The sequence below is a fragment of the Barbus barbus genome, assembly GCF_936440315.1.
Source record: "Barbus barbus genome assembly, chromosome: 25".
Classification (NCBI taxonomy): Eukaryota; Metazoa; Chordata; class Actinopteri; order Cypriniformes; family Cyprinidae; genus Barbus; species Barbus barbus.
In genome coordinates, this window is record NC_136753.1 from 7084254 (window position 1) to 7110675 (window position 26422).

Sequence of the window (26422 nt, forward strand, 5' to 3'; positions counted from 1 at the left end):
GTTACAGAGATATGCATCTATGGTTACAGAATTGTTTGGACAGCTCTGAAACGACGGTTGTAATCTGTTTTACTTGTACTTTTAACGTCAACAATGGCAACAAGCAATGACAATATTAGATCGCGGTGGCTGCACAATCAAGACTATTTAACAAAGACCGTAAACAAAGTAACTTTGTGTATTCCTCATCCCTTGAAGTTGAACAGCGCCGCCTCCTGGATTGATGATATGAAACAATGGCCAGCAGTCACATATGTTGACATAATCAATTATCTTGTTTTGTCTGAGGGTGTAGATGGCGAGGAGCTTAGAAATTATAAAAGCACGAAAGCATACAGTTATCTACACAGTAATAAAATTGGACGAATACTTTGTCATAAACATCAGCAATTTACATTACTGAAAGCGGAGGTAGAGCCGAGTCAGTCTATAAATAAACCCAATCACATCGCGTGGCTGATGTTACAAAATAACGGAGTAGTGGAAACAGCCGGATGCTCCTGTGTAGCTGGCCCTGGCAGGTCTTGTAGCCATGCTGCTGCTGTGTTGTGGAAGGTGGGTATTTATAAATACAGTAAGCCGTTTTGACTTTTATTCATTCACAGGATATGAATTCTTGATATCAACAATTTAAATTTTCACTAATTAAAATGCTAATTCTTGATACCAGGAATTAAATTTCAACCAATGAAGACTAGAATTCTTGATATCTGTAATTGTATTTTCACTAGCTAAATGTCATCATAAGCTGTCATTCAAATCCAAATTTTTGATATCAAGAATTCAGTTGTGACCAGTGTTGGGTGTAATTAATTACTAAGTAATTAATGTAATTTAATTACTTTTCCCTAAATTATTTAGCTCTTAAAAATTGCTAATAGTGATGTACTGTGAAATAATAAAGTAAACTATGTACTGAATTTTTTTTAAAGGTGCAAAATGCTGTAACCAGTGGTATGACAGGGCTATCTTGCACTGATGAACAGTGTAGATGGAATGCAGGAACCAGAAAAAACCTTCAACAGAAAAGAATTAGTCAGATAACATTTAGACATCACAAAGCTGAGGATGTATATAGTGCTTCATCTACAAGAGAGGGAGAAAGGCTACCATCTACACCAAGCTATGACACACATCATGACTTCAGGGAGAGAGTCAGTTCATCAGACACAAAACCACTCTTTGAACTAAAAAACAGCCTGTTGGAAAAATGCTACAATGCAAATGTATCAGTGCAAGGGGATGACAATGACAGCTTAGAACTCCACCAGCCACATGGAGAGACTTTGACTTGCAGTAAATGTAAAGCATTTTACAGCAAATACATAGAACTGAATAGTGACCAGGCAGCTGAATTGGAGATTCAAACACAAAATCAGAGTTTGTCAGAGGTTTGGCATAGTGCAAGACAGATAAGGATCACTGTTAGTTCAGCTAAACGTGTACCAGTACGAGCAACAACAAATCCTGATAAATTCATGAGAGAGCATCTCTTTCCTACCTTTCGGGGGAATGCAGCTACAAAGTATGGGAGTGAGAAAGAGGCAATAGCTCGGAGCCTTCTTGTAGAAAAAGGTCTACAGGTCTCCCACTCAGGTATCAGGGTCAGCCTGACAGAGCCATGGCTGTCTGCAAGCCCTGATGGCATAATAAATGGTATGGAACTTCTGGAAATAAAGTGTCCTGTTCCCAAGAACACCACCACCTCTCTATCAGACCATTTCACTATGAATAATAGTGACATCAAAGTGGTTGATGGGAAGCCTGAATTACAGAGGAACGGAGTCAGGGGCTACTACAGACAGATTCAATTAGGGATGTTTTGTACTGGGCTGAGAATGGCAAAACTACTTGTCTGGTCTCCAAAGGAACACATTCTGATAAATGTACCATACAATGCGGAGTATTCAACACACCAGGTTACTCATCTGAGAGGCTTTTACTTCTCAGTGATGCTTCCTAAAGTAGTAGATGAATTCATCGCAAGACGATTCAAACTGAATGACAAATACTTACATGTAGTCAAAAAAGCTTAACATACTGGTAAGGTAAAGATTACCAGAGTTTTAAAAACAGTGTACAGATGCTGACATGGAGAGGAAAAAAGTTTTAATGTATCAAGACAAGTTTTCAAAACAATTTTGTATTTATTTGATATTTCCTTGTATTTTTTTTATTAGATTAAAGTGTATATATGTACATAGTAAAATGAAATAGAAATCATATTGAGATGGATTTTTTTTATTAATTACAAATGTCAAGTATTGTTATTAAATACTTGTATGTACAATACATGACTAATACAGCAGTCTGAGCATTACAGAAATAGTTTATCCAAAAATTAAGGTATTTTGGAGAATGTTGGTAACCAGACAGTTGACGGTAACCATTGACTTGATAGTGGAAAAAAAGATTATAGAAGTCATTGGTTATCATCAACTGTCTGGTTACCAACGTTCTCCAAAAAAATAAAATAAATAATCTTTTGTGTTCAATAGAAGAAAAAAAAATCAACACGAGGGAGAGTAAATGAAGACCAGATTTCATTTTAAAATAACTTAATTTTCTGCTTCACGGATCAGTTCACCACGCAAATTCACTAAAGCTGTACATATACGCAGAATTTTATCTATCTTTGGCATAAGGGTGATAGGCAAAGTTTGTGATAACACCTTGTATACTTTCAGTCTCCTAATTGCACGTTCAACATGTATCCTTACATTTGCAATTCTGCGACTACATGTGACTTTTTCTTCTGTCAGCTGTGTTTTGTTGGCGAAGTGAGGAATTATCAAATTAACTTGTCTTTCAAACAACAAGTCTCTAATCAAAAAACCCCTGTCCACCATCACTTCATCTCCTGGATGGAGATATTCAAGAATGCCAGAATCACACGTGATAAATTTGTCACTGCATCGTCCCCCATATGCTGCAGATATAAACATTACTAGACCACATGGTGCAATAGCCACTAAATACTTGATAGTGTTGCAAGCATAGTAGTGGCTGTAAGATTCAGACCTTGAGTCTAGGTTCCTTGGTCTTTGCACTTCACTTTCACTGCAGTCTAAGATACAGGTAACATTGGGATAATGTTGCTTAAATGACTCTGGTGTTGTGGCCCTGATTGTTTCTTTGGGAAGCCATGGTATCAGATCTTTCAAGACTACAGCCATGGTGTCAATCCAAAAAGAAATTATCCTGCTCACTTGGCTTACTGATATACGGAATCGAATGGCTAGATCTTCTATCAACAGGTTTAATTTCAGTTTCATTAGTGTGAGCAAGATTTGCTGTTCAATTTCAGTCTGGTAAGACAGATTCCCATGGGGACGCAAAACAGCTACAAGGGTATGAAATGTGTGGAGTGGGAGACCAGTGTACAGATTTGAGTCATAGTCATTCATCAGACTAGGAGGCTTGAAAGAATCGCACTGCGTTGACTGGTTTACATAAGTTACACTGTGCTGTCTCTTGATGTAACAATGCTCCTCGAAGATGTGGTCTTCCCACTGTGTACCAACAGAGGCAATGTTTTTAGAGCTGTGGTCAACAACATCTGATTGCTTGGTACTGGGGACAGATGCAAGACTCTCTTCTCCAGGTCTCAGTTCATCCTTTCCAGAGTGCTCTTCGTAAACACCAGCTCCTATAAATACAGACAAGCCATTATACATTGAAGCATCTAACATTAGCTGGGTTATTATATGGTACAGGGTGAGTTTCTATTTTGAAAAGGGTGATTTTTCGAGATTTATATTTTATTTTTTGAAAATAGTTAATTTAATGTTGGATACAATAATGCAGAATTCTAGTTTAGCACTTCTACACTTTTAATTGGCATTATGAAAAACAAAATGCTGACTTTCCACATTTTATAAACCAAAATAAGTTTATGAACAAATACTTTTAGGTATTATTTTGTTAAATGTTGTGATTTGAGCTACAAATGGTAAACATTTATGGTGCCATACTGTTGTAGCTGGTAAAATGATCAGACAGACTACACTCTGCTGCCAAAATATGTAGTCAATATTTAAGTGTGTGCACACTTGGTTAAACACTTTACAAGAACAATCTCAAAGTGGAGTGTTCAAAGTTGAATTCAAGTCAGACTTTAAACGATTCATCACGGTGAATAAAACCAATATGTGACCCTGGAGCACAAAAGCAGTCATGAGTAGCACAGGTATATTTGTAGCAATAGCCAACAATACATTGTATGGCTCAATCATGCATTTCTCTTTTATGACAAAAATAATTAGGATATTAAGTAAAGATCATGTTCCATGAAGATATTTTGTAAATTTCCTACCGTAAATATATCAAAACTTAATTTCTGATTAGTAATTCTATAAAGATATGTTAAATGAATCAGACAATGAAAACATTGCAACGACATTTTGTTTTCATAACACATTTATGTTTACATTCTGAATATATATTGAATGTAGGCTACTTATCGAATATACTTAAACATCTTTAAGAAACCAGAATTTTATTCAGCATTTAAGCACACATCATGAGAACTTGGTCGTCCAGACATACTGAAAAGACGTATTTCGATTAAGGTTAATTGTGAAGTCACTTTAGCGTGTAAATAACGTACGTTAAGTGAATAGTCTCACCTTCGTCCGGACACGTTCGTCGTCTTCTCTTCTTTCTTAATGGACGATCATATCCAAGCCAAAGTTCGGGATGAGGATTTTCTGTCGTTGGTTGTCTGTCCACAAAGTGGAAGGAGCATACGTTGACGTTACGAGGGGGACATTTCAAATTAAGTGCTGCGAGCCATTGTCTTTTACTCTCGTCGTCGGACGGCATCTTGTGCAATTTAAATGGCCTTGGACACTGACATTCTGCTCGTATTGTTTGCTTGTGTTCATAACACTCTTGATCGAGAAAGTTTTTCATTTTTCTGTAGCTGTTGTGACAGCCTTTTACCGCACAAACTTTCCCCGAGCCTCCACGATTCGCCATTACCATCAACGTCCTCTAGCTGATGACAATTACTAAACGGAAGTTCGAAGCATCCTACAGGAAGTCACTCGCCGCTATGGCGCCCTCCATGGAGAAGCGAAGAAAAAGGTGTATACATATACACACACACACACACACACAGTTGGGCAAAAAAGTATTTAGTCAGCCACCAATTGTGCAAGTTCTCCCACATAAAAAGATGAGAGAGGCCTGTAATTTCCATCATAGGTACACTTCAGCTATGAGAGACAGAATGGGGGGAAAGAATCCAGGAAATCACATTGTCTGATTTTTAAAGAATTTATTGGTAAATTCCTCTGTAAAATAAGTATTTGGTCACCTACAAACAAGCAAGATTTCTGGCTCTCACAGACCTGTAACTTCTTCTTTAAGAGGCTCCTCTGTCCTCCACTCGTTACCTGTATTAATGGCACCTGCTTGAACTCGTTATCAGTATAAAAGACACCTGTCCACAACCTCAAACAGTCACACTCCAAACTCCACTATGGCCAAGACCAAAGAGCTGTCGAAGGACACCAGAAACAAAATTGTAGACCTGCACCAGGCTGGGAAGACTGAATCTGCAATAGGCAAGCAGCTTGGTGTGAAGAAATCAACTGTGGGAGCAATTATTAGAAAATGGAAGACATACAAGACCACTGATAATCTCCCTCGATCTGGGGCTCCACGCAAGATCTCACCCCGTGGGGTCAAAATGATCACAAGAACGGTGAGCAAAAATCCCAGAACCACACGGGGGGACCTAGAGAATGACCTGCAGAGAGCTGGGACAAAAATAACAAAGGCTACCATCAGTAACACACTACGCCGCCAGGGACTCAAATCCTGCAGTGCCAGACGTGTCCCCCTGCTTAAGCCAGTACATGTCCGGGCCCGTCTGAAGTTTGCTAGAGAGCATTTGGATGATCCAGAAGAGGATTGGGAGAATGTCATATGGTCAGATGAAACCAAAATAGAACTTTTTGGTAAAAACTTAACTCGTCATGTTTGGAGGAGAAAGAATGCTGAGCTGCATCCAAAGAACACCATACCTACTGTGAAGCATGGGGGTGGAAACATCATGCTTTGGGGCTGTTTTTCTGCAAAGGGACCAGGACGACTGATCCGTGTAAAGGAAAGAATGAATGGGGCCATGTATCGTGAGATTTTGAGTGAAAACCTCCTTCCATCAGCAAGGGCATTGAAGATGAAACGTGGCTGGGTCTTTCAGCATGACAATGATCCCAAACACACCGCCCGGGCAACGAAGGAGTGGCTTCGTAAGAAGCATTTCAAGGTCCTGGAGTGGCCTAGCCAGTCTCCAGATCTCAACCCCATAGAAAATCTTTGGAGGGAGTTGAAAGTCCGTGTTGCCCAGCGACAGCCCCAAAACATCACTGCTCTAGAGGAGATCTGCATGGAGGAATGGGCCAAAATACCAGCAGTGTGTGAAAACCTTGTGAAGACTTACAGAAAAAGTTTGATCTCTGTCATTGCCAACAAAGGGTATATAACAAAGTATTGAGATTAACTTTTGTTATTGACCAAATACTTATTTTCCACCATAATTTGCAAATAAATTCTTTAAAAATCAGACAATGTGATTTCCTGGATTCTTTCCCCCCATTCTGTGTCTCATAGTTGAAGTGTACCTATGATGAAAATTACAGGCCTCTCTCAACTTTTTAAGTGGGAGAACTTGCACAATTGGTGGCTGACTAAATACTTTTTTGCCCAACTGTATGTACACATATATATTTTTTTTTAATTAAGAAATTATTATATTGACCATAGGCTACTGGACTGTAGGCAAGTGGCACGCGACGTAACCAGCATTTGAATTAAGTTTATCACAAATAGGTTAAATGTTACATGAAGTACATAAAATAAAAATACCTACAAGAAAACATGTTTTATCCATCCCACAGTTTAGCTGTGTGTGTCCATTAACTGATCGTCTTTTTCCGTAATATTTGTATATTATTATTAGCCTATTATATTTTTATATTCTTTCCCCTTCATTTCGATCTCTTTACATAACGTTCTGACCAGTTTTGTAAGCCTGTAAATGCTGGACATAAAGCTTTGATTATGCTGACTGGAATTTATAGCCTATTGGAAATGCAGTTTAAAGGTTTAATTTAACATACATTTTTTTTCTGTGAATTAATAATTATTAATATTAAAGCCTACTGCCTATAGTGTTTCGTTGAGGAATGAATCATTCACACACTCATTTATCATCATGCACGGGCATAAATAGCCTACAATCAAAGTATTGGCATAATTGTCAGGCGTTTACAGTATTTGCTAAATATATGGTAGCAAATAGCATACAGAACGTTATTTAGGTAAAGCTGTACACGAATTGAAAGGGGAAATAAAATATTATATTTATATGAAATTAATATAAAATATAGCCCTAACAAGTTAATATCACCTAATAATAATAATAATATACAAATATTAAATGAAATGTTTAATGTTAATAAAAATGTTTTATCCATGAGAAATAGATGTTGTTCCCTCAACATAGCGTTCCCACGACTTAATATGTTGTGGCCACGACAAAACTAAGTGAACCGAAGACGGGCCCTCCCGGGCACCGTACCCTCATGCCATCCTAGGTGTATGACTTTCTTCTTTCGGAATACGATCAGAGATTTATCAAAAAATGTCCAGGCTCCTCCAAGTTTTATACAGGAAGCTTACATGTTCGTCACTTTTCACTGGAGCTTAATATCAGAAATATTGTGGTAATTTATTTGATCACAACCGATAATAAGAGAGATTCCAACAGAAAAACGAAGCTACAATCGCAAACCACTCATCAGCACGGCAGCCAGGAACCGGAAAGAGTATGTATTTATAACTCCGAACAGTATTTATAAAATAACTCCGACTATATTTGTCTGAAAGAAGAAAGTCAACCTAGGGTGGCTTGAGGGTGAGTAAATCATGGGGTCATTTACATTTGGGGTGACTATCCCTTTAAATCTTTATTATTAATGTTCCCATCAAAAGTTAAGGACTGGCTCTCATTATAGTATTTTTTTGTATAGTTGTGTGTGTCACTTTATGACTTTATAAAAAATAAGACAGAAATGTAATAAACTAATAACTAAATAACAGAAGTCTAAACTGGGGTTTATTGTATATGTTGCTGAAATATTCAAATACAATAAGTAACAGCCCTATACATGAAATTAATTGCAAATAATGTACATACGAAATAACTTCTATGTCCTCATAGACACCTGAATATGGTTCACCAAAACATGCATGTAAACCTGGTCTCCTTTATACAGTTCATATCAATCTCACAATCATAGTGGTATTTCATTATATATAGCTGTGCAAAAATAACTAATATATAAAATATAATATTGTTTTAATCAGACAACCAAGCCATAAATAAATTAGTCCAAACAGTGAGTAGTTCATGAAGAAATATGACACGCTTCTTCTCAAACACACACAAACACACACAGACTCACCACCATTCAAACAGGAAATGCTTTTGAATACACACAGGACCGGTCCACAATCCTACTGTAAGAGACAGTGTTTCATCTTGGTAGACGTCCTATGTCCTTACTGAAGTCTAAAGTCAGGTCAGGTATCTTAAAACATTATTAATAAATCACCTGTATCATATCTCAGCTCTCTTTTAATGTGCAGATGCAGCGTTGCGCATTTAAAACGTGCTTAAATACCTCGGAAGCTGTAGATGTAAACAGAAATGCAAGGCAATCTTTTACTTGTGTGCGCTTTACTGGAGCGCACACACAAAATGCTTTAAATTTAGTCTTCAAAACAACTAAAATAACATTTGGTTTGTTGATGAAAACCGCAGCTCCTATTTTAAAGACTGTAAATAACTTGTGCTTAACGTTAAGTACGAGTTTGTAGCTACACGTTGGACTCAATAAAGGAGCGTTTAGGTTTGATGGAGCTGATCAGGATGGGGTTGTCCCGGGCCAGGCTGGCCTGCTTATGTTTGGTGTCATTGTAGTGCTGCTGGATGGGGTTACTGTCCTTGTATCCAGATCCAAGATGAAACTTGTCTGGGTGAAACTCGGGTGTATGTGTGCTGTTATGGATGGGCTCTTGATAAGCGCTCGTTTTAGCGTATTGGAAGTCACTGCTCAGTCCCTGCGAGTGCGTGTTCATGACAACACCTACATTGTGACCTACGAGCCCTTCTGGCACAAGTCCTTGCCAGCCATAACCGGACACCAAGTTGCCATGATGACCTTGCTGCTGCTGGAAACGTGCAGTCTTGTCAATGACGCCCATAAATGGCCGTGGCTTATGCTCCGATTGCCTCGTACTGTCAGCACTTGCCACAGAATTGCGCATGCGGCTGGTTTCTGCCAGGTTTCCGCTGGAGGAGCTGGACACTCTCATGCTGCTGCTCCTGCAGAATTCCCCCCTTGACTCGACGTTGCCTTCGGCCTTCTCTGCATGACCAAACTGAGTGTTGCCGTCTCTGGTACCACCGAGCGGACCCCTCTCAACACTGCCAATGTCAATGCAGGGCCCTGCTCGCAGTGAGGCGGGCCGGTGGCGGCTGGGCATGGGGCTGGACCCGGCGCTCTGGGGCGTCCTGCTCTCGGCGTGAAGCGAGCTGCTGTACTCTCGGTTTTTCATGCTTTGAGCCTGTCTGGATGGAAGACGCCTGTGGGCGGCCCGTCCGGGGGCAGCTGTGGAGATGGCGGACTGGGCATCTGCTATCGCTAGGCCTAAAGAATCAGGCAAGGTGCGGCTTTGATGCCAGCTCTCCTTCCTCTTCTCTTGCCTAGAGGATTCTTGCTCATGCCGCTCCTCCTCCTCATCTGCCTGCAACATGTTTATGCTGAGACTGTCTGGGCTTTTCTCCAAACTCTCAATGTCCTTGTCATCATCGTCATCATCGTCGTCGTCTTCTTCCTCGTTGTTGTCTTCCTCATGGTGTGAGGGGTTGCTGTGAGAGGCAGGGTGTTTAGAACCCTGTCGCTGCAGGTGTTGACACTCTTCCTCCACACGTGCCAGCAGACGTCTGATCTCTCTGTTACTGGGGCACAGACGCGACGCTTCATAAAGATCAGCCAGCGCAGCTGCAAACTGCCTGAAAGAGTGAAAAACAGAGGAACTGGTAAATAATTAATCATTATTATAAACTATATGCAGTAGATGGTGTAGATATACGCTCTCTCTCTTTTTGAACCTTGTAAGCTGCCTCACTGTCTACTTCCTACACCGGAAACAGCCTACATAAACAGGATCTGGAACCACAATGGAACCTTATAAATGACTAATGTAAGACTCTCTTCATAGACAGCAGCTTTGAAACGACTGGTTAACATTCACATTTGATTGACAATTATACATTGGCACATGGACAGGTTAACATTGGCCTGTGAGCATTCATTTAATGGTCTGTTAACACACATTAAGTAAACTTTTTAAATGGTCATGACTCATCCTGACCCTAACCCAGGATAAGAGCTGCTGAAGTGAATTAATAAAGAGAGTTCTGTCTATGGTGTTCTTTTGAACACCATAGACAGAGCTCTCTTTATTAATTCACTTAATGTTGAGAAGGTAGCGGTTACAGAAGTAGGTGTTCAGTGCAACTTCAGTAACTACATGATAATTCAATCTTTGAGTGATAAGAAGATACTGTATGGGGACATAGTCATGTGTTCCTTATGTGCCATATAAATCATAGGACCCTGGGAATCACTCTGTCATGCGGGCTGTTTTAATATGTTTTGGAGTAATAAATAGTAAAAAAGTTTGATTAACTATGCTAGTCAACGAAGCACACGGCTCAGGTAAACCATTAGCATGACCACTGTGCACTACAAAGCAGATTTAAGGCAGTAGTGCTGTACTTGAGTGAACTGTATAAGTCTGTTCCACTATGCGACTAAGTGCATGACGGTTCCCAGTTTGTTCTGCTGTATTTGTTGCTCTTAGCTTTCAGAAAAATGTTACATCTGTTAGTGTTGGATGTTTGCAGAAATATGCAAAAATGTGTAAATTGATTAACTGTAAAAATAAAAAAATACCACTTCATAGCAAATAGGTTATAACCCTGACACTATAATAAAGTGCAAAAATACTTAACAAAAAAAAAAATCTTTTTATAATGTAAATACAATCAAATTACTATAATACACTGAAAATAGTGTTATGCATCTAAACATAGCTTATGTACAACCAGCTTATTAGGCCAGCCTTAAAGGGATAGTTCATTCAAAAAGGAAAATTCTGTCATTAATTACTTACCCTCATATCGTTCTAAACCCGTAAGACATTTGTTCATCTTCGGAACACAAATTAAGATATTTTTGATTAAATGCGAGAGCTTTCTGACCATGCATAGACAGCAATGCAACTGACACATTCAAGGCCCAGAAAGGTAGTAAGGACATCGTTAAAATAGTCCATATGACATCAATGGTTCAACCCCATTGTTATGAAGCTATGAGAATATTTTTTGTGCACAAAAAACCCCCAAAAAATAATCACTTTATTCAACAATTTTTTCTCTTCCGTGTCAGTCTTCAATGCACATTCATGACAACGCATGAGTGCGATGCTCCCGAAGCAGGAGCCGGTGTTCAGCAGCATCGCACGCATGCATTATGGTACTCTTGTAAACGCACGTGAAAGACTGACATGGAAGAGAAGAAAGTGTTAAATAAAGCTATTTTTGTTTTCTTTGCACACAAAAGTATTCTTGTAGCTTCATAACATTACGGTTGGACAACTGATGTTACATGGAATATTTTAATGATGTCCTTACTACCTTTCTGAGCCTTGAATGTGGTAGTTGTGTTGCTGTCTATGGAGCATCAGAAAGCTCTCGGATTTCATAAAAAATATCTTAATTTATGTTCTGAAGATGAATTAAGTTCTTAGGGCTTTGGAACGACATAAGGGTGAGTAATTAACAACAGAATTGTAATTTTTGGGTGAACTATCCCTTTAATGTAAGACTAACCTACTGTACAAGCTAGCTTTTTAAAACATTTTGTTCAAAAAACAGAAATGCATATTAGCAGTCCATGACACATTTCAAGTTTGCCAATTGGGTCAAACTGATCGATTAAAAAGAACTACACAAATGGAGAATTTTGTTGCGCTGTATGTTTGGTTTTGAAGAGACATCACAAACAGCCAAAGTAATTCTCTTTTATCAGAAACAATTCACATGTTCCAAGCCAGCATTAAGGTTCTTTACCTGCTGCTCCTTTTGGCTCTGGCACGTGCATAAAATGCCTCATAGGACTTAGGCTTGAGCTCGAGAGCCTTGGTGGCAAACTCCTCAGCCATGCCAAAATCCTGTCAAGAACAATTACGACAGGAAGAAGAGAGAGAATTTGAGTGACAGGAAGTAGTAACGGGGGTAAAAAATGAAGACCAAATATCAATCACATAAGTTTTAAGGCTTTGTCTTAACTAGACCCATGACAGCGGTTAGTGCACTCATGGCAGCACTGCTGCATTCTGGTAGTGATTTGTGCATACCAAGGAGCTGAATTTACTTGCTCACATTCTACCTCAGTCCTTCATTCTGCTGTGGTGCATGAATCTGAAATCAGGAGACTCTCGTTTAAATTCTGTCCTTGAGTCTGAGGTCAGAGTTTCAATGAAAAGCCATAACTGTCGGTCCTAATGATGCACTTTAAATGTTTAATAGTGGCAGATCCTATTAAAATAACATTAGAACTTCAGGTTGCCTGTGTAATTAGGAAACACATAGCAGGACACATAGTGACTCTGTCTTTATCTCTCTCTCACATTCATGTAATCTGCTGCCTAATTGCACTCAAAACACTTCTACGAACACCCTATGAGGCTCATCTCCTGAACCTAGACAAACCATTACAATTATCCTGGAGAAAATTTGTGTGCATGTGATCAATATAAATGCCTATAGCCATTTAATATACTTAATTCTGTTTGTTAAGGCACATACTGTAGAGATGTATTGTCATCTAACAATTATCAGGGATGTTATTGAAGCCTTTAACCTCTATCCACTGAAGTTAACAACATATACTTTGGTTGACATACATTGGTTTTGCGGCGGCAGCGGGACAGGTTGAGATACAGGGAAACCCGGAGCTCCCTGAATGCCTTTAGGTCTTCCCCAAAACCTTCCCTCGGAAACTTCCTCAGTGCATACTGATACCTCTGAGCGGCTTCCTTCATCTTCCCTTTCTGAGAAAGAAGGAGAGAAAGAATACATGAAAAAAGGAAAAAAATTAAAGAGTTTAAGAAAGTCTCAGAGAACCTTCATTGAAATTTACTGATCATAGTTTAAATGTGGTATTTCCAAGAACACACTATAGTAACTACAGGTAAAACCATAGATGGCTCTTCAATACCATGGCTAGATCAATGCAATTGTGGTTTATGTGAAGTAAATCTAGCATTTGTTATTAAAAATAATAGCCTAAACTTCACAGACATTTAAAAAGAAATTATAGTATATGTACATTTTCAAAAAAATAACTCTATTTTTAGATCTACAGACCTTATAAAGCAGGTTTCCCTCCTCCATGAGTCTCTGCAGAAGTATGATGAGGATGTCGGGTTTGGAGGTGGCCATGGCCCAGGCAGCGTTACCTTCAAGAGAGAAAGAGAGATGTCAGTCCTGACAGTCAATAACACAGACTGACTCAGAGTATGACTTTCCTAATGCTTGTACCTGATCGTTCATAAGGAGATGTTCTGTAGCCTTTAGCAGTGATAGTGACAGCAGAACAGAAAGAAAGAAAAAGAAAAAAAGAGAAATAAAGCATAAAGAACAAATGCAAGGAAAACTCAAGAAGAATAGACGTGTATTGGAATTTGGAAGAAATATAAACTACCATTAAAAATTTGAGGTTGGTACAATGTTTTTTTAAAGAAGTCTGTTATGCTGAATTTATTTTATTAAAAGTACAGTAAAAAACAGTAATACTCTGAAATATTTTTGCAAACTGTTTAAAATATATTTATTCCTGTGATGGCAAAGCTGAATTTTTAGCAGACATTACTCCAGTCTTCAGTGTCACATGATCCTTCAGAAATAATTATTCTCAGGAAACATTACTTATTACTATCAGCACTAAAAGAGTTGTGCTGCGTAATATTTTGTTGGAATTTTTTTTTTTTTTAAAGATTCGTTGATGACTAGTTCAGAAACTTTTCATTAATGTAAATATTAACTTTTTTTTTTTTTTTTTACTGACCCCAAACCTTTTAATAGTAGTGTATATACCGAAGGAATTAAGTTAAGCGATAAGGTATGAGAAACTGTGACTATATTCACAATATACAGTACCACAGCTTTGAGTGCAGTTATAAAACAATTACTACATAAAACCAATTTCAAAAACCTATATAAAGCAGTTTCAGAAAGCATATCCATCATGTGCCATCCTTCCACTAGACTATATAATTCATAATGTGTAATCTATGGCTAATAGTTACACAGCTACTAGGCAAACTGACGGTTTTCATAACAGTTCTGTCTATATCAAGTCATTTAGAAATGTTGTATCAACCAATCAGCATCCAGGACTGGAATTGTCTGTTTATAATAATGAAATCAATGTTTAAACTGCAGAAGTGCAACTTCAGGCTTACTTTAGGACAACTAAAATAACTAAACTATAAAAGTATTCATTGGCAGACTAAAACAGAAAACCTCTGGAGATGGTTTGGATGGGAGTTTGACAAAAAAAAAAAAAGATTGCTTTTTGCTTGTTCTGCAGTATTATTTGTATAGCGACGGGAAATGAGCAAGCAAAAAATTGCTAACCTCTACATTGCTCCTTTCTAGTTGCTAACTGGAAACATCAGCTAATGCTAATTTAAAACATGGCTCATTTTTCAGTGGTTATGGAGCTTGCTCACAAAAGTGGGAGATTTTTCTTTTCCCCAATCCACACAAGAGATTTTCTGAACCATGTCTAGTATGTAGACAAGACAAATCGCACCACAACGTCATTAAAATGCGTCTGGCAAAGTCGTTGCCATCATCAACCCTAGACTAGCAGAGACGGTCTCTGTTTCAGATGTAATTAGACTTTTTTAAACTGGAGGGGGAATATGCTCTCCTAAGGTTTGCACTCTGTGACTTTGAGTAGAAAGCTGAGTGGACTTCGCTATAAAAGTCTTTGCCCTGACGCAGAGTGTGAATGACAGTCCCATACATCACCAGCGTCCTACTTAACTGTGGGCTAACAGTCCTGCATGGCTCTTCTGCGAATATGGCCTGGTTTCAATTGCATTTAGGACTCAGCAAAGGAACGCTGTGCTTTTACTCTCCGAGAAAAGGGGAGAACAAATGGAACTCGCTACATTCTAGATTTAGAATCGACAAGCCCCTCCTGAGAACTTGACTGTGGCGATCTAGATTCTAGAGGACGGCACATGAACCCAGGAGATATAAAAGAATGTATGTCATGATGTTCTGAGGTGAGACTCACCAAGTTTAGCCCCTTTCTTCAGCAAAGTGACCACGACTGAGGTGTTTCTGCTACCGATGGCCCGGTCCAGAGGTCTCATGCCGCTGTAGTCCATGTGTTCAATTGCCGCTCCGCACTCGACAAGGTAATGCACCTGAAAACAGATTGAGCAGATATGGACCTGGAATAATACTGAGATAAAAGTGTCTATGTGCGTTTGTGTGTCCACACAGAGAAAGGTTATCTCGGCTTACTATGTCCGCGTCTCCGTAGAAAGCAGCCAGGTCCAGCGGGGTGCGCCCGTGCTTATCTGTGTGGTCAATCTGAGCGCCCCTCTCCACCAGAAACTCAACCACTTTCTTCTGCCCTTTCAAACATGCCCACCCGAGCGGGGTTAGACCTTCTTTATCTACTGCTCTCATACATGCTCCTATAATAAAAACACAATCCTTATATACTTTAATTAATAAAAAAAAAAAAATTATTTTAAAAGTAAAAAAAAAAAAAAAAAAAAAAAAGATTTACAACAAAAAAAATCAGTAAAGATTTCACAGCAAAGACACATGTACCATGACTTAAAGGTGGATATTTTACAGTTATACTAAAAGGAAATTAGATGATAAAAGGCATGTAGTAGATTCTGTACAATATTTTCAGCAAAGTTTTGATCATGTTGATAATTGAGCCTTAGAAATGTGCATTTCAAATATGATACACTAGGCTTTATAGGGCTAAGCTAGATAAGGACATCTGAGTCTCATCACTGACCCTGTGAGAGCAAGAAGTCCACGGTCTCCAGGTGTCCCTCGCTTGCAGCCACCATCATTAGAGAGCGACCATGTTTATCACTGCAATTCACATCTGCGCTGCGCTGCAGAAACAACTCTGCTATCTAGAAAAGAGAGAAGGAAAGAAAGAGAGTGAAAGGTCAATGTAAAATGACTTTTTTCTAAAAATGTTTAATAATGGGTCTTACCTGTGTGTGTCCATTTCGAACTGCATTAAAGATGGGTGCCAACCCTCTGCGGTTAGTCTGTGCTACACTGGCACCTTGATCCAACAGGAACACACACCCTTCTAGTTTGCCCCGGCCAGCAGCAGCGGTTAGAGCTGGAGAAGATGTGCATGCTCAAAATGATGATCTAAACAGCACAGCAGACTCTATCGCTGGGAAACTATCACTGTGTCCAAATATGACTACTTCCCTACTATACAGACTGTGAATAGTATGCTAAAACCGTGGTATGTCCAAATTCATAGTATTTGAAAAACAGTAGGCCAAAAGTAGATGACCTACTACTACCGCTGAGAGTTTGCACTCAATGGACACTTTACTATCCCATGAAGCCACGGGAGAGGAGTTGTGAATAGCAACGAAGTGATGCAACTGATGCTGGTCAGTCATGTGACAGCAACTATATTGCGGATAGCAATGGAATGTCCAAATTTTATTTATAGTACTAACATTCTTACTATAGAACATACTCTTAACGACTGCAAAGTAAGATTTAAACCAAATGTAGTACGTACCAATATGCGATTACGGACACAGCTCATGTCTGTGTGTTTTTAAATCTTTCAATACTGCATTAAATGACAACTTTTACAGGTCAATTATCTAATAGAATAATGACTATTTTTACACTAAAAATGTATTAATCATAAAAACATTAATTGTATTTTAACTACAGTAAAAGTAAGATGATAATAATAAATGCAGTGTAATGTGGTATATTTACAAACCTGTTTCACCCCACAAAGTATCATGACCGTCAATCTGCACCGAAAATTCATCATTGTTCAATGCAAGCATCCTTTTTACCACCTGTAAATACAAATTAATATGTGTAATGTGTGATGTACAAATTAATACAGTGATGATTCAAGATAGTATGTATTCAATATCTGGGTGTTGAGTATGTTTGGGTTTAGTACTTGTTTCTTATGTAACTTAGCTTTACTTAAGGAACATGCTGAATAATCAGAAAACCTCTAACAATCTAAAAAAAAAAAAAAAAAAAAAAAAAAAAAAAGTTATATTATTATTTATCTATAGTGGTCTAGGGCTGGGAGATATGTCAAAACTATCTTATCGATAATCGCCTTAAAAAAATATTGCGATATCCGATAATATAATTTACCTAAGCCCCACCTCCACCAGGCCCCACCCCCACTAAGAAAACATTGCCGACATATTCACGCACCATATTCAGTTTTGTCTTAATTATTGCCACGTTAAAGTTTGGCATTTTGGTACTTTTCTTAGTTTGTGCTTAAACTAACAGAAAACATTAGCGTTGCTGTTATGTTGGGGTTGCTAATAATTTCCACTCTGTCCCTATCAAATTTGTGTTTGAAATTAATTTTGTTTTGTGAGAAGAACTGTTGAGGAAAAATAATAGAACCCAATTTTAAGTTCATCATGGTGACGTTGGACATTCTGGCGGTGATTGTAAGAATGATAAATGCATTTTGATTACATATAGTAATGTCTTGAATAAATATGCCTGTTTTCCTATGTTTCTCTTTCTTTTTTGCATTAGACAAATTTCATGATGGTGATTATAATAATTGTAGTGCTGTTTTTAAACTTGTAGTCAAGCTACAAGTTATTTGATATTTATCATGTATGACTAAAGTCATGCAGAGATTAAAAAGAATTCTGAGCAAAAACATTATGTTTTTGTTTTGTTTTTTCTGGTAGCCTTTTTCTGAGGTTTCTTTTAAATTTTAGTTTTGTATTTTAGTTTTTATAATTGTTATTGTATTAATCAAAATAGAACGCCCAAAATATAATATTCAGTGTTGGGCTGCCGAATCTCCGAACGTGTGCATGTTGCGGGGCGAGCTGAGTAGCCTATAATGTCTTCATCCGTTTGCAACAAAACTTTATAGTTTTGTTGCAAATAAATTAAGAATTTATAGTGCTATATCTCAGCTTAATTAAACAATTATACTGTATACACTGTTTAAAAAAATCTGTAAAAATAGGGCACTGTGTGCGCTGTATGAATAGGCTGTGAAGGAATTCGCGTATTTTAATTATAACCGTCGTGTGTGGTTTTTCATCATTATACAGTCTATTAAAATAAATATTCAGAAACACATGCAGTGCTACTGTTTGTCTTTTTTTCTGTTTAACTGATTAAACTGGAGATCAAAATAGAATAGGCTTTACCCTAAATAAGCATAAATTATACTAGAACGCATCTCCAAAATAAATCGCATACACAGATGCACATTGCCTTTACAGTAGTCAGCGTCGAACAACAGGCAAATAAAATATAAACTGAGGTTACAAAAGTGATTCAGTCAAGATCAGTGAGGGATTTTCTTATCTTTTGTTATTTGATTAACATTAATGACTGGCGGCAGCGACTGCTGTCATTGCACGGATCCAATACACCCTCTTTACGTTCACTTAAGACATAACCGATGATATTTATGGGATATTTGGATATAATTTTGTGTGTATTTGTCCATTCGAATGTGTAAGAATGTGAGAAAGAGAGCTCAGTCCAGTGTTCGCGTATATAAGAGGTGGCTTTCGTGCGAGCTTTGTGTGTGTGTGTGTCCTCTGCACAGAAAACAGCGCGCGAGTGCAGAAGTGACTTCTATTTTGTCTTCTTGCAGTTGAATCTTTTGAAATCACAAAAAATGTGCATACAGGAATCGAGAAGCAGAATCAAAATTTTATTTTATAACAAGTAATTTGATTCCTGACCTTACGCATCTGATCTTATTTCCAAAATTGGAATAGCTTTTCAATTCCCAACCCTCCTATTAAATTTCATTCTTGCATGCAAAAAGACCTGTATGGTGACTATGGGGCTGTGTAAAATATTTTTTGCATTTGTAATTTTTTTCCCCGATAATGTCGATAATCGTCTGTTACCTGACTGTTGACATCGTCGATATACGATTATATCGTCATATCGCCCAGCCCTATAGTGGTCTAATTATAAATAACTTAATATAAAAACTGTAGACAATAGTCTATGGTATATGCCTATTTTGATAGCTAAACAAGGGTATGTGTGTTTGGTAACTGTTTGCCGTGTGTATGTGTGGTGTGGGGTGTGTAGAGAGTGTGTCTTCAATACCTGTGTGTGTCCCATGCTGGAGGCAGCGATCAGTGCCTGCTGCAGTGCCTTGTTTTTGAGGTCTAAACTCCATTCCTGCTCCAGCAGATACTGCACAATCTCAGCATGACCCCGCAGAGCAGCGTGAACCAGTGCACACTGACCACTCTTATCAGCATGATCCACCTAATGCACATAAAAACATACTGTATGTATACATTTTTACTTATAAACCTGCACTGAACACATTAATGATAATAAAAATAAATGTATTTCCTAATTACTTTCAGCTTTTTGAGCAGTGATCATCTAGTTTGTCATACTGCATTGTTTGTCTTCTTATTGACAAGCTCCTGTTAAAACTGAGGAACACCTTGTACACTATACAGTACACTGTGTGCAAAAATTATTTAAAAATGTAATAAACTTTTCATAGTTTGAAAATAGTAGAATTGTTTATATAACCAAAGTTACCAAACCACAAAATAATTGCACTCTCTTTTTGTTGAGTTCAGTTTGATTGACATTTACATGCACACCCTATGAAGTATTTAAAGTTAATGAGGACAGCAGCATTTAATGACTGTCTTACTGTTAGAACATTTTCCCTCATTATAACAAAACAATAAAATAAAATCTTTTTTTCCCCATAAAAATGCATTTCCCATTACTATATGGGGGTTTTCACAGTACAGTTTTTGATGTGCACCCAGTTGTATTTGACATCAGAATTAAGTTTGATTGGATAATGTGAACACTATTTTCTGAACTTGAGTTTGCACCTGTGCCTAAAAAGGGTGCTCTATTCTTCCACTTATATGCAGTAGCTATATTGCTTGTTTTATTAAAAGTGTACATAAGGTGTGTTTTGTATGTCTATTTTATTCTGTTTCCTTTTCTAGCAAATATAGAATACTGCGACAAAATTTTGCCTCCCAAATATCTTTCACTGAAATACAGAGGTTTAGTTTTGAGTCTGATGAAATGTTTGAATCATTTATAGCCGGTTTGTGTATTAACTGACCTTTGCCCCTTTTTTGCATAGTAAGGTGACAAGTGGCAGGTGTCCAGCAGCTGAGGCGTAACAGAGAGAGGTCATGCAATTCTCTGACTGCCCATCCACTGATGCCCCACACTCCAGGAGCAAAGCAGCCATCTCCAGGTGGCCCAGGTGAGACTGCACACACAGCACTGGTGCACTGTTCAACACCTCAGTGCGGTAACACACACTCGCCCCTCCCAGAATCAGCAGCCGGGACACCTGGGGACAAAGGTAAGACTGGTTTTAACACTGGTTCAATTTTGAAGGTTCAGTTATTAATTATTCAAACTGTTCAATTATTATCATGCTTTAAAACATTGTTTTACATTGTTACATTGTCACAATGTATAGGCTCAGTTATTCACTTGCAATTTACGATAACTTTGATTTGATTTCAGCACTCAAACCTCAATTTACAATCAACAGCTTCAGTTTACAGAATCAATCTACATCCACAATCTACATATTCCATCTATATCAATTTACATATTCAATCTATAGCCTCAATCTAGATGCAATCTCAATTTACAGTCTACATCTTCAATCTATAGCCTCAATCTACAATTTCTAGGTTAAATCTACAGCCTATCTACATCTTCTACAATCTTAATATTGAGGCTGTAGATTTTAGATTAAAGCAATAGTTGATTATAAATAGATGTAAAACAACAGCTTCAATCTACAGCCTCAATCTATATATTATTTATAGTCTATAACCCAAATCTATAATCTACATCTTTAATTTGCATGTTTAATTTATAGCTTCATTGTATAGCTTCAGTAAACAGTCTTTATCTATAATCTAGTTATAATTCAACAGATTTAATCTATAGCCTCAATCTATAGCATTAATCTAAATGTGCAGTCTACATACCAAAATGTGTATCTTCAATCCACAGCCTATATCTACAATTTACAAATGCAAGCAAATCAACAGGCAATCTATGCCTTCATCTACAATACATATTCAATATACAGCTTCAATCTATAATCTACATATGCACTCTATAGCCTCAATATACAGCCTACTGTATACCTCAGTCCATTTCTTCAATATATAGCCTCAATCTCAATCCCTCTACCACAGTTTCCTGCCCAGCATTTAAATATTCATTTTAATTTGCTCAGTAAGGATGTCATTTCTAAATCACAAAACCAATCCACAAGATATAAACACACACATACATCTTCATTTTGTGAATGGGTGGTTGGGGGAATTCATCCAAAATGTTACAAAATAAAAAATTTTAGCCTTCTGTGAAAATGACTTTACTGATTAACCAAACTCAGTCTACAATAGGTAATGAAGGATGCCAGGTATGACGGATTTCAAAAAACAGCCTCTGATTCACAAAATGCTCTGTCAAAAGCTAAGATAATATAAGATGCAGTTAAGGTCTAATATTCTTAATATTCTGGAATAGCAAAAGTAAATGCATTAATAGTGTATGTTCTCACTTCAATAATTCATGCACTTGTTCATAAGTACATAAATGGATATAAAGACAATGCAACAATTTTTAAAGTGAAAGCTTAAGTAAAGTAGATAAATATTATAGATATTATAGAAAATATTATAGATAAAGGGTGGCGATGGCGCAGTGGATAAGACACATGCGTTTGGTGTGAGAGACCCGGGTTCGAATCCACTGTGAGACACCAATGTGTCCCTGAGCAAGACACTTAACCCCTAGTTGTTCCAGAGGCGTGCGACCTCTGACATATATAGCAATTGTAAGTCGCTTTGGATAAAAGCGTCAGCTAAAAATGAATACATGTAAAGTTTTATTATACTTAATATATATTTTTATTTGGGGTTTGTGGTTTTTTTGGTACTTAATGTGTGACGCTCCTGCATGAACTCATAGTCGCCAGTTGGGGCGAAATGAACGCAAACCTGGCATTATTTCTTTTTTGTGGACATGGGCAGTGTGGTAATGGAAGCTTGATTAAGATGCTGGATGAAACAAGAACACATTAAAAGCAAAGGAAGCAGAATCGCATTTATTTATACAAACACAGCAGGAATTAATGAGCAGCTCTCCAGCCAAATGGCTGTCAAGGACACACGGACTCAGAGTGACGCTCATTTCATTAAAACTCCGTAGGAGAAGAAAATACAGAGAGAGCGGAGTCTAGACTGCAATTAACATATAATAGATTTAATAAATAAATGTAGTCATTACGTAAGGCATTTTTCAGTAAGCCTCAGTGCTAATTACTATGTTCTATGTGACTTATGAAATCTCGTTCATTTTGGATGACTCAGACCTCTGTAAGGCTATAGCTCTTCTTGTGCAGTCGAATGCGTCAGCCACGGTAATTGTTGGAGCTGTGTTCTACAATTCAGGAGTGCAACGCAGTTGTTAATTTTTATTCTTTACTCAAGATCGACGCTGCTTTTTATAAGTGATGGTCTCATTGGCACATTGAGGACGAGTATGTGTTTGTTTTTTGTGTGTGCATATCCTCAAACCTTGACATTGGGTGTGTAGAGGTTTCTGAGGGAGGAAAGAGCTGCAGATAGGCTGTCTGTACTGTAGCTGATCCACAATGGTTGCAGAATGCTTGACGAAACCCCAGTCCTCTTACTGTGACCCTGAGGACAGAGGAGGAGAGGCAGGAAGAGTTAAAATGCAGGTCACATCACTCAAACAAACAGAGAGAAGGATTTTGAGCATCTGAGTTTCCTACCTTGAATATGTGAGCTTTAAGAATGTGGTGGCCAAGCTCCATGGTTTGCTGGCGGTTGAGTTTTCCTTCTTGACGTGAAAGCATGAAGGCCATCAGAGCGTGGCCACTTCTGTTCACCAACATCAATAACAATTCATTAGAAATCACAATCATAATGAACACCATCATCCAGATTCATCATAAAAGCACCTCTCTTGAAAGGTCTCTCGAGTACAGAATGGTTCCTTAAAAGGTGGACATATTTCCTTTCTTTCATTCTGATAAACACAGTCTAAATCAATGCAGTAACCATGTCTTGAATATTTCAAAGGGGACTTTTTTGGTATGCTCTTTTTATCCAAAGGAATTATGTGAATAGAGGATTTAAATGTATTTAAGAGAATTAAGATCGAGAAGAACAGTGAAAGAACAAGAATGATTTGTTTTGGTAATTAATTTTAATTATTTGCAAATAATTTTTATTCACTCTTATCTATAAGCTAAATATGTGAAAATTTCAAAACATAAAAACGTTTCTTGTCTTGTCACATTAATTGTATGCATTACATGAAGAGTATAAATGATTTCGCCAATATTTTTTATCAAGAATGTGAAATTTCACCAAAAAAAAAAACAAAAAAAACAAATCACTGGATATTACTGTTGGTCATTTAAAATTTCTATTATACATGTTTAGCTACTTACATTGTACCAGCTTGCACTCTTTCACTGTTAAAAACTAAAGCATCACGATGGAATTCATGTTTGGTATCTGTGAACATTAAAGCCTGCCAACTGCTGAGGCAGATCAGTATAAACATTTTACTTAAAACTTTGTCATAACAAACAGAGCAGCATAAAAAAATATCAAATATTGGGGAGGGGCTTGTCCCCCTTAATGCCTCTAATGGTTACAGCCCTGGTTTAAATGGCCCTACAGATTTTTTATGTTGTCCTTACAGCAAAGTTTTTTTTTTTCTCTCTGAATCAGTCCATGAACTTTTATTTTTATGAGTCCATGTTTGATCTGTGTTAAGTGGGTCACTCTTCAGTTTATAACAGTGATGAGGCCTTTCTAAATGAGAACACTGAGTAATGTGTGTGTGTTTAGGTGGAGAGATAATTGAAGTGTCTACAAAATGAAAGAGAACTACACAAGAGTAATTTCATGTTCAAAGGCTACACACACTCAAATGCATTTTAGTTACTCCCTTTCTGAACTCAATTAACAAACCAAAGAATCACACATAATAGATGGCTGACCTGTACAAATACTTCACACGCTTTGCTATGTGGTTGCTAAGGTGTTCTGATCAGCTGTAGCACATTGCTATTAACATTCTAAGGTGTTTTCAGTAGTTTTGCATGACCCCCACCCCCAAACCAGTTAAAGTTACGATATGTAAAAGTTTTCATGCATTAATTGCTTTTTTTATTGCCAATGTGTGAATAGGTTGTAATGCAACATAAAAATGTGACCTTCCTAGGTTTCCTATTAAGTCTGTACACTGATTCTTATGTGAAGGACGCAGGTTGGTTTTGCTGGTATTTATCTGGCTGAGTAAAAGGCGTCGGGTGAAAACTGGGGTGAATATCGGCAGTGAGGCTCAAAACCGACCTTGAATGCAGTTCACTTAATAGCCTACGGTGTCATTAATAACAAAGGTTTTCAGATTCTTACATTTAGTATTTTTAAGCACAAACCTCTCTCCACAGCCGATTCTAAAGATTGCATTAGACAATTCACTTGCTAGTTTTATAGCATTCCTATTTGCTTGCAAAAAATCTTCCAAGTAGTTTAAAACACTGCTGTTAAGCTGCTGAAGTGCTTTAGTAGTTTTAACGCATTGCAACTCACTTATTAAAGGGATAGTTCACACAAAAATGAAAATTTTATCATCATTTAGTCACCCTCAAGTTGTTTCAAACCTGTATGAATAGGGACTTCCACACTGGAGGAATATTTCATATAACCTCCTATAACAATTTGTGGAATTGACAGCTTTTTGGCGTGTTTGCACCACAGGAACAAGGAACGTTTATAGGAACACCTTTTTGAGTAAATTAGCATCTACTTCAGAGTAGGGTCCAACTCAGTACAACAGGAACTTCCAGCGACGTAAGTGTGCTACCAGTGATGTAAGTGATTAGCCAAAGGCATGTCATTCGAAACAGACACCATTTTTAAAAAGCCTTATAAACACAGTTTAAATATACACAAAATAACTCCACGAGCATAGAAAATAACAACAAGATGGGCTGATGCCAAAGTCCAGGCACTTCTCTGTCCTCCATCCACCAGTTGTTGACATTTTTCAATTCTGTGCTTAGGGTAGGGACACACCAAACCGACAGCAAAGAACTAGCACTGAGGAAAGCCAACTGTGCCATTGACTCGCATTGCCTGTGTCAGGGCAAAAAAAGTTGCACTAGAACACACTGGACAGACTGCAGCCAATGGCCAACTAGCATGTATGCTCTGCACTTGCGTGAGACAACAGAACTCTGCCATACCAGCAGGTGGTAGCAGTCTGTAATCGGCATTCAAACAGGGAAACTAGAAGAGCAAGAACTATGGATATACAAAGCAAGCAAGCACCAGTGGCAGCCTCTCCTGGATCATGTTGATTAGCTGGTCTTTGACATCTTGATTCCATAAAGCCATGGTATTATTATAATAATCCTCCGGCCAAATGAGGTGACAAGAATGACAAGTGTCTGTCATTTCATCTTTATTCCGTCTTTGGTTTGCTTTTGTCAGTTCTGTTTTTTCTTGTGCACTCATTTGCTAAGCTGAATAGCCAATCAGAGTTCTTTTTCTTGCTGACTGGCTCGGCTGCCTACTCGACATCCAGAATCGGCCGAAAAACAACGACTAGAGCCAATGTTGTGGAACACACCAAAAAACTAAAGCTGATGGATGCTCAAAAACCAACGGCCAACCGTCTTTTTGGTGTGTCCCAGGCCCTAAATGATGTTACTGTCAGCCGGCTTATGTCATTTCATAGTTTCTACTGCCTGTGAAAATGCAACCAGGAAAATTGCCCTAGGGAAAAAATGGTTGCTAGTTCTTGTAACTGAGTTCCTATAACTACCCAGTGTGTACCCAGTTTCTTTCTTCTGCTGAATGATGAAAGATGATTTTGGAAGAATGTGGGTAATCAAACAGTTGCTGGTCCCCAGTGACTTCC

The 26422-nt window shown here is 37.9% G+C and overlaps 1 protein-coding gene and 1 long non-coding RNA gene across 2 annotated transcripts in view; one reads left to right on the forward strand and one right to left on the reverse strand.

Annotated features, from left to right (window-relative positions):
* Nucleotides 1-26422, forward strand: part of LOC306845060 — a 428848-nt gene that overhangs the window by 73249 nt on the left and 329177 nt on the right. The gene's annotated exons all lie outside the window — the stretch shown is intronic.
* Nucleotides 8116-26422, reverse strand: part of LOC306845057 (protein TANC1-like) — a gene marked incomplete at its 5' end in the record, with an annotated part of 74571 nt that continues 56264 nt past the window's right edge. The window contains 14 exons of the mRNA XM_079377611.1: nt 8116-10090; nt 12215-12315; nt 13051-13197; nt 13514-13605; nt 13688-13717; nt 15456-15588; nt 15689-15864; nt 16203-16326; nt 16411-16544; nt 17178-17259; nt 19538-19702; nt 20541-20777; nt 23035-23157; nt 23253-23361. Coding sequence (XP_079233737.1) covers nt 8893-10090; nt 12215-12315; nt 13051-13197; nt 13514-13605; nt 13688-13717; nt 15456-15588; nt 15689-15864; nt 16203-16326; nt 16411-16544; nt 17178-17259; nt 19538-19702; nt 20541-20777; nt 23035-23157; nt 23253-23361 — 2851 coding nt within the window. The 3' untranslated portion in view covers nt 8116-8892. The remainder of the gene's footprint in view (nt 10091-12214; nt 12316-13050; nt 13198-13513; nt 13606-13687; nt 13718-15455; nt 15589-15688; nt 15865-16202; nt 16327-16410; nt 16545-17177; nt 17260-19537; nt 19703-20540; nt 20778-23034; nt 23158-23252; nt 23362-26422) is intronic.